The 9,025-nt window shown below is 41.0% G+C and overlaps 1 protein-coding gene across 1 annotated transcript; it reads left to right on the forward strand.

Moving 5' to 3' along the window:
* Nucleotides 1-746: 746 nt before the first annotated feature.
* LOC140240202 (uncharacterized) lies at nucleotides 747-8,678 on the forward strand. Its single transcript, XM_072319997.1, has 3 exons — nucleotides 747-1,599; nucleotides 1,681-2,631; nucleotides 8,440-8,678. Exons 1-3 carry the CDS (start codon nucleotides 747-749, stop codon nucleotides 8,676-8,678), a joined length of 2,043 nt encoding a protein of 680 aa, XP_072176098.1.
* Nucleotides 8,679-9,025: the final 347 nt, after the last annotated feature.

The following is a 9,025-nucleotide window of genomic DNA, read 5'->3' on the forward strand; positions in this document are numbered from 1 at the left end:
AAGGAGAGGAGGGTGTTCATTGACCCTTGACCCTCCCCTCTACCTCCACGGCGAGTAAAAAAAGCGAATTAAATTTATAAGTGAAGAAGATTTTGTGGAATTTTTGCACTGATATATTCTTTTCTGGTCAGTTTTATTCTGTTTGCGTTTGTTACATACTCAAAAAGCTGTATCACTTCGGTGATCCCTCGCATTTATCTCCGAGTTGTTATCATCCTTTCGGTTTAAGCCAGGTTTAAGTGTGCTCGTGTGTGAAATACAACACACTGCTATAGCTTCTGACCATCCGAACATTTAGAATTTAGGGTTTCCTGCTGAACTAGGTCTTTCTATCGCTCAGTCGGTAGAGCATCGGTCCAGCAATCCCGAGATCTCAGTTTCAAATCCCCATGGAATCTCATTTCCATGGCTCATTTTTCCACTAATAAATCAACTACTTCAAATCGAATAAAAACACATTCAGTGTCTCCAGGAGGTCTGCAAAAAAGTTCAATATACTGTCGAGAATTACAATCGTAGACACAACTCGGAACAACTCAACCCGTGCGAACTGTCCAGGAATTGGAGCGAGTTGTCTACGGTCGCGATATTCCAAGGTTGAGTTTTACAACCCCAAAATAGAAGGTCCTATGAAATTTTTCCCTACATTGCCATGGAACTCATGTGGAAGTTTTCTATTTATACAAACAATATGCACTGTGAAGGTTTTCTTTTGTTTTGTTTTTTATAGGTATCAAAGCGTCGAGATGTCGAAATGCTGCCGTGTCAACGTGAATATCAGACGTGTATCCACAATAGTGGTCGTCCTTATTGTGATCTCGATTATACTTGCCGTCATATTAAGTTCAAGAACTTGCCTGAGAGACAGAGTAGAGTTGCGATCATCAAATTGTGAAAACTTCAATCAAAATACTAGTACGTCATCGTGCGCCCTCAACTCCAACGCACTGGACGATCAACTCACGAAGTTTGTCAAAGCTATCAACATACAAAGAACCAGACACTTCATATTTAACGTCATCCTCAGCAAAAGCTTCGATGGACTTGGAAATTATACGGAAAAAAATCTTGTTAACGGAAATCAGTGGGTTTGGGCGATTGGTGACAGGGGAAAAACGTTTCTTTCCTTCCCCTATAACGACCATATCCTCTCTATTACCACCTTGTCCTTAGGTAAACTCGAGCATAATCTCGCTTTAAACGCTGATGATATCAACATGAACGACAACATTTTCACAGACTGTTGCATGGCAGAGGTGCTGTTTGATGTAATACAAAAAGTAAGGTATAGACTAGCGCTCAATAAGACTAGTGCGGAACTATTTCCAAAAGACAAGAATGACATTCTCTGCAGACAGAAGATTCGAGAAACACCGGTTTTAAGTCTGACACTGATTCCTGGTTTCAGTCTCTTAGAAACACAAACAAGATTTCATTATGACTGCTTCCCTCAAGGAATATACTCTTGCTATTGTTGGTCAGTCATCAGTTTTATCTTAGCTCTTGGAATTACTTCGATTATGATTGTTTATGTATTATATCATTATCACAAAGGACGTGACTCCTCAGGAGTCTGTGCTAGCACCGTTGAAGACCCAAGTCAGGGAGGAACAATTCATCAACAGCATCACATAGTAGAACCTAATAATGAACAATCTGTGAACCAGAGCTCGCACAAAGAGTACGTCAATATTCTGAAAATTCCCCTCCTCCCTTTTTTTCTATGGGTAGATGGCAAGAAGAAGCGGCAGAGATACCGTCGCGTTTGCCTTCTCGCTGTGCCATTAATCGTTTACTTCATTGCTGAAGTCTGTCATGTTGCTATATATCAATTTAGACTTCGATGGAATTTGTTTGGTATCGGCTTCAGAAGAAGAATCATAATAATTGATATCATAATCATAAACGTTGTATACATTGCCGGGCTCGTGGCATTGTTTCAATGGGAGAAGATTCGACAATGGCACTGTATTGGAAAGATGCCTGGAGTTGCTGGTATTATTATTACGATTTTAGTGTTCCCATTCTTCTTCCTCAGAATAGTTGCTTTTTTCATGTTGATGATAGAAGGCATATTGTTTACAGTGGCCGGCATAGCCATTCACATTCGAACCGTGCCTACATTTTGGGTGAATATAGTTTTTGCTATTTTTGACGTGATTAGCTCTATAAATGCTTTCGTAGATCGCTATCAGCTCATTTGTAAAAGCATCTACACGGTCGGCAACCGAATAGACAAGGAAGGACATTTTTGGAAGGTGTTCACGGATTCATGTCAAAGCGACGCGGAGGGACAGATTCCAGAGCAACCAAAATGTAAGATTTCCTGTGAACTTCTGAGAAACATAATCAATAATGAGCTCCCTTTCGCAATATACGCATTGAAGGACTTCCTGCGGCTGTTGTTGTCTCTCGGGTTCATCATTCTCTTGGGAGCCTTTACGTATGTCATTGACCAAGAAACGAATATTTGGTTTGTCGGAGAGTACGCTCTTACTGTGATCCCTTTGTTACTGTTTGAAGCCAAAAAACTACCCCGTAACGCTTGTTCGTCTAAGAACAAAGAGCGCAATCTATCTGAAGCAAGACAGGTCGCCCTCGAGGAGAAGTTACGTAAATATGCAGACACAGGTGGGTTCATTACATGTAATCTAAAATATCCACAATGTTCGTTCCCTCCCACGATGTCTCTTATTCTTGAATATTTAAATGTGTATAACATCCACTTCTTAGTCCCCCCCCCCCCCTTTCCATCGTGTCTCCAATCATTGGATCAAACAATTCCACTTAAAAACCACAACAACAATAAATCATTTCAGGTCATTGAAGAAAAATACAAACATGCTAAGCTCTGGATCCTTTGTTTATGGAATCTAGCAAGGATCTGTGTTGTGGAAGGTCAGTGGAAGGGGCATAAAGATTTTCCTTTTACTGACTATCATAGAGGCTTAGTTGATAACCAAACTGCCACACACACACACACACACGCACACACACACACACTACCACTACTTCTATTACCACGACTGCCGCTACCACTATACTGCTAATACTACGACAAGCTGTACTACGACTACTGATAAATATTACTAGATGAATTCAAAATTAAAAAAAGACCGTTCCGAAAGGTTTCGATTAAAAATCTAAGCCGAAAAGCTCCACAGACACGTTCAAAAGTTCAAAAAGGGCGTAACCAATGTCACTAGAGCATCAGAACATGGACTAGACTTAATATGTCTGATGGTCATTAATCATTGGACTCTAAAGACTGGCAATGGATGTCGGCTGGATACACATGGGAGCCGCACAACACTTATTTGAGATACATCGGACTGATGTGACAATAACCATGTAGCAGACTGACTGGACACTTCTGCAACACCAACCTTTAATACTTTCAAACATGTGAAAAAAAAAAAAAAAAACAGAACTAGAAATGTAGCTGTGGCCACTGGTATGCCTCCGCCGTTATTCATGGTTCTCCTAATACACTAGGTCTATAGTACAATGTCTTGACAATAAGATGGCAATGACAGTTTCACAAAATGTGAACATGACAGGTTTGGCACAAATGTGTTGAGTGTTCACTTTCCTTGAACTATAGGTATTATTGGATGAATGGCTATTACATATTGTCTAAGAGTGCAGGTATTTGGGGATCTGATGATATTTTCTTTCCTTTTGACCCTTTTACAAGGCTATGCATTCAGTAATTTGCTAGGTATGGAGAGAACGTGCAATTTCAGTATTAAATAGTGAAATACTAACATCTTAACCTGATCCTTGACCCTTGACCTTTGACCCTAAAAATCCCAAGATAATAGGACAGACGGACAGTCAATCCGAAAACATAATGGCTCTAGCGACACTTCGTGGCAGAGGCATCTTTTTCGTTCTTTTTTTAATTTTGTAATTATTTTGTTTTTCTTTGTTATTTATTTATTTTTCTAACTTGTGAAAATTGGCAACATGTTCCACTTCGGGATCTCCAGGGGACCCAGAACCCTCAAATCCGAGGATTATTACGTAATCGTCCTTTCTAACCATTTTGAAAGTTTTATCTTCTTCCCGAAAACGCAAGGTTACATTTTTTTTTTCTAAACAAAATAGATAGGTACAACGTATTGTTGCCAGTCACTGGCGTAGCCAGGGGGGGGCGATGGGGGCGGTCGCCCCCCCCTAAGATTTGGACCGAGGAGTTGGGAGGCGGAAAAAAAAAATGCGTGTATACTGTATGCATGCACATGAAGCGGGTCTCCTTTGCAACCTTTCATCAAATAAGATATAGTTTCTTGAATATTTCACTCAAAGTGTGCACCAGATCGTTGAATTTCAATTCAAAATATGCAAAATCTCTCGTGCTTGGGAGGGGGATACCCCCTCCCAAACCCTCCCCCTCTTTGCCGCTTTCCCTAGCTAAGTACACTTTTTAGATTAAAAAAAATTCTGAATAATTCTGAGTGTGCAAGACTTTTCACTAATATTCCGAAAACTGAAGGTTCCCTCATGTATAAGGGAAATTTCCCCTTTTAATCGACCCTTTCCTCCCTCAGCCCCCCCCCCCATCATTTTTTTTTTTTTGATTACCCAAATGTTGATTCCATCAAATATGCTTATTATGCGTATACGAGATATCTCAATTTCAGCCTTAAAAAGATACAAGCTCCATCGGAAGGGAAGAGTGGAGATAACACTCGCCAACGCCTTCTTCCTGTCCCCCCCCCCCCCCCCCCGCCATGCAAAGAAGTAGACTGTGGCTATACCAAGATCGCTTTATTTCAATTCTAAAAAAGCAAAAGCTCCGCGAGCGGGAGGGGGAATCCCCCTTCCCCTAAGTTCTACCTCACTAGACTTTATAACATACGCACAGATGGTGCACATTCGGAATAAGAGCTAAATTCCGTGATTTTAACACTTCGATGAAAAAGTGTTGCACCAAAAATTTGCACCAGATCGCTGAATTTCAGGTCTGAAAACGCAAAATCACCTTCGTGTGGGAGGGGATATGCCCCTATCTACACCCTCGTGTGCATGCTTTTTCTGTTTGATTGCTGAACAGACAGCGTTCGTGATATTCAGTGTAAGAATTAATACAAGAAGACTAGTGTGTTTGAATTATACTGTTTTATAGGCAAATTGTTCAATAATAATCTACAATAAAATATACGGCAACCTTAAACAAGTGGGACTGTTTCAACTCGTTAAAACACGCAAAAACATGCATCAAATTGCACCATTTGCAACATCAAAATGCAAAAAGTTCTCACCGTAGGAGGGGGGACACCCCCTCCCACACCCTCCCCTACCCCCTCGCTCCCTCCGCTCGCTCGGGTTCAGTCGAGTTCGTGATATACAGTGAAAAGAATTAATACAAGAAGTGTATCTAAATTATACCTTTTTATAGGCAAATTGTTCAATAATAATCTACACTAAAATATACTGCTACCTTAAACAAGTGGGACTGTTTCACGTCGATAAAACGCGCAAAAACATGCATCAAATTGCACCATTTGCAAAATCAAAATGCAAAAAGTTCTTACCGTGGGAGGGGGGACACCCCCCTCCCACACCCTCCCCTCCCCCCTCGTTGGCTCCGCTCGCTCGGGTTCAGTCGCGTTCATGATATTCAGTGAAAAGAATTAATACAAGAAGTGTATTGGAATTATACCATTTTATAGGCAAATTGTTCAATAATAATCTACACTAAAATATACTGCAATCTAAAACAAGTGGGACTGTTTCACGTCGTTAAAACACGCAAAAACATGCATCAAATTGCACCATTTGCAAAACCAAAATGTAAAAACTTCTCACCGTGGGAGGGGGGAAACCTCCCTCCCACACCCTCCCCTACCCCCTCGCTCGCTCCGCTCGCTCGGGTTCAGTCGCGTTCATGATATTCAGTGAAAAGAATTAATACAAGAAGTGTATTGGAATTATACCATTTTATAGGCAAATTGTTCAATAATAATCTACACTAAAATATACTGCAATCTTAAACAAGTGGGACTATTTCACGTCGTTAGAACACGCAAATACATGCATCAAATTGCACCATTTGCAAAATCAAAATGTAAAAAGTTCTCACCGTGGGAGGGGGGTTCCCCTCTCACCCTCCCCTACCCCCTCGCTCGCTCCGCTCGCTCCGCTCGCTCGGGTTCAGTCGCGTTCATGATATTCAGTGAAAAGAATTAATACAAGAAGTGTATTTGAATTATACCATTTTATAGGCAAATTGTTCAATAATAATCTACACTAAAATATACTGCTACCTTAAACAAGAGGGACTGTTTCACGTCAATAAAACGCGCAAAAACATGCATCAAATTGCACCATTTGCAACATCAAAATGCAAAAAGTTCTTATCGTGGGAGGGGGGACACCCCCCTCCCACACCCTCCCCTCCCCCTCGCTCGCTCCGCTCGCTCGGGTTCAGTCGCGTTCATGATATAAAATATACTGCAATCTTAAACAAGTGGGACTGTTTCACGTCGTTAAAACATGCATCAAATTGCACCATTTGCAAAATCAAAATGTAAAAAGTTCTCACCGTGGGAGGGGGGAAACCCCCCTCCCACACCCTCCCCTACCCCCTCGCTCGCTCCGCTCGCTCGGGTTCAGTCGCGTTCATGATATTCAGTGAAAAGAATTAATACAAAAAGTGTATTGGAATTATACCATTTTATAGGCAAATTGTTCAATGATAATCTACTCTAAAATATACTGCAATCTTAAACAAGTGGGACTGTTTCACGTCGTTAAAACACGCAAATACATGCATCAAATTGCACCATTTGCAAAATCAAAATGTAAAAAGTTCTCACCGTGGGAGGGGGGAAACCCCCCTCCCACACCCTCCCCTACCCCCTCGCTCGCTCCGCTCGCTCGGGTTCAGTCGCGTTCATGATATTCAGTGAAAAGAATTAATACAAAAAGTGTATTGGAATTATACCATTTTATAGGCAAATTGTTCAATGATAATCTACTCTAAAATATACTGCAATCTTAAACAAGTGGGACTGTTTCACGTCGTTAAAACACGCAAATACATGCATCAAATTGCACCATTTGCAAAATCAAAATGTAAAAAGTTCTCACCGTGGGAGGGGGGAAACCCCCCTCCCACACCCTCCCCTACCCCCTCGCTCGCTCCGCTCGCTCGGGTTCAGTCGCGTTCATGATATTCAGTGAAAAGAATTAATACAAGAAGTGTATCTAAATTATACCCTTTTATAGGCAAATTGTTCAATAATAATCTACATCAAAATAAACTGCTACCATAAACAAGTGGGACTGTTTCACGTCGATAAAACGCGCAAAAACATGCATCAAATTGCACCATTTACAACATCCAAATGCAAAAAAGTTCTTACCGTGGGAGGGGGGACACCCCCCTCCCACACCCTCCCCCCCCCCCCCCTCGCTCGCTCCGCTCGCTCGGGCTCGGTCGCTTCGCTCCCTCGCAGACTAACCGCCCCCCCTAAGATGAAATCCTGGCTACGCCGTTGTTGCCAGTGACACCTACTGTACATCATGCATGGACACAATTGAAGACCTGAATATAAGAACGACCCAAGTCCAATTTTTGGCCACAGTCAGTTTGACATGGGAAATTGTACTTTAGTATGCATGGACTCATCTTGTGTATAAATGTTAAATCCTAATTACCCCCGGAAGTGCCTGAAATGAAAGACTTAAATCTTATATGAATGTTAGAATGAAGGCCTTGGGACATTCTTACATTCATGTTATAGCGCCCTCTCTCATCCGTCTCTCATCTTTATAGCAGAATATCATGTATAATATATGATTCAAAGAACTACCCAAGTCCATCATACAAAATGGCCTCTCCACAATTAATGTAAATGTTAATTGTCATGATAATATATGTTCTAATTTGTATATACAATGTTGGCTTTCCATCACAGTTGAATAGAATATCATTGGACAAATAAAAAAGATATGAAGGTTTTTTTTTTTAAGTTTACTCGAAATGGTCTTCCATGGGCTTGGGTCGTTCTTATATTCAGATACTCAATTCTCTCCTGATATTCTTCTAAATTTCGTAAATTTATGTACCTCTTGGGTAATGATAGTCAAGAATGTGAAGGAAATGATCTGGTGTTACACGAGTGTGAGCGAGACCCTTGGATCTCTCAGGTTGTTGTTGCATTTGCATGTGTGTGTGTGTGTGTGTGTGTGCCATATCAACTCCCTCAGAAAGAAACCTTTTGAAAACAATCTCCATTATCTACCGTGAATCAAAACTACGACATTATAAAACAAGAACAATTAGACGTCAAAAGTAGGTCACAGTATTGCACCATTGCAAATAAAGCCTACTTATATAACCATTAATGAAGCATATTCTTTCGCAAGCTATACTGTTGCATTGTTTCTAATCTGTGCTTTTTTGGTTTTCTTTGGTTCTATTTAAAGGAAAATACCCATCAGCATCGCCGCAAAGTAGGTCTCTGACTGGCTATGATAATCCTGGTCAAGATCAGGCCGTCAATGTCAATGTCGAGCAGAGTGCAGCAGTAGACTCGGCAATATCTCAGGATCAGGTCGTCAATGTCAATGTCGAGCAGAGTGCAGCAGTAGACTCAGCAATATCTCAGAATCAGGCCGTCAATGCCAATGTCGAGCAGAGTGCACCAGTAGACTCAGCAAAATAGGCTGCTAGAGGATCAGTGATTATGGTAATATAGGTTTTCCCGCCCAATTTCATCAGATTTGCATTCAAATTAATGACAAGGCGTTCAAGTTCAAGGGATTTTCGTCACTCCTCTGCTCTCACGGTTCATTTTCATTCTTTGAGTATTCAATTTCATTTCATGTCATTTCTTGTACATTTTATTTCATTCAATTTAGAGAGAAATTCATTCAATTTAACGCCTCGAAGTTGGCATTCAATTTCGCGCCAGCTGGACAGACGGTGAAATTCGCACCGAATACTAGTTTCAATTTCATTTATAGGCACACAACTTTGACCTTCGAACGTTCAAATTCAGTTAGCATAATG

The sequence above is a fragment of the Diadema setosum genome, chromosome 16 (assembly GCF_964275005.1).
Source record: "Diadema setosum chromosome 16, eeDiaSeto1, whole genome shotgun sequence".
In the NCBI taxonomy this organism is placed as follows: Eukaryota; Metazoa; Echinodermata; class Echinoidea; order Diadematoida; family Diadematidae; genus Diadema; species Diadema setosum.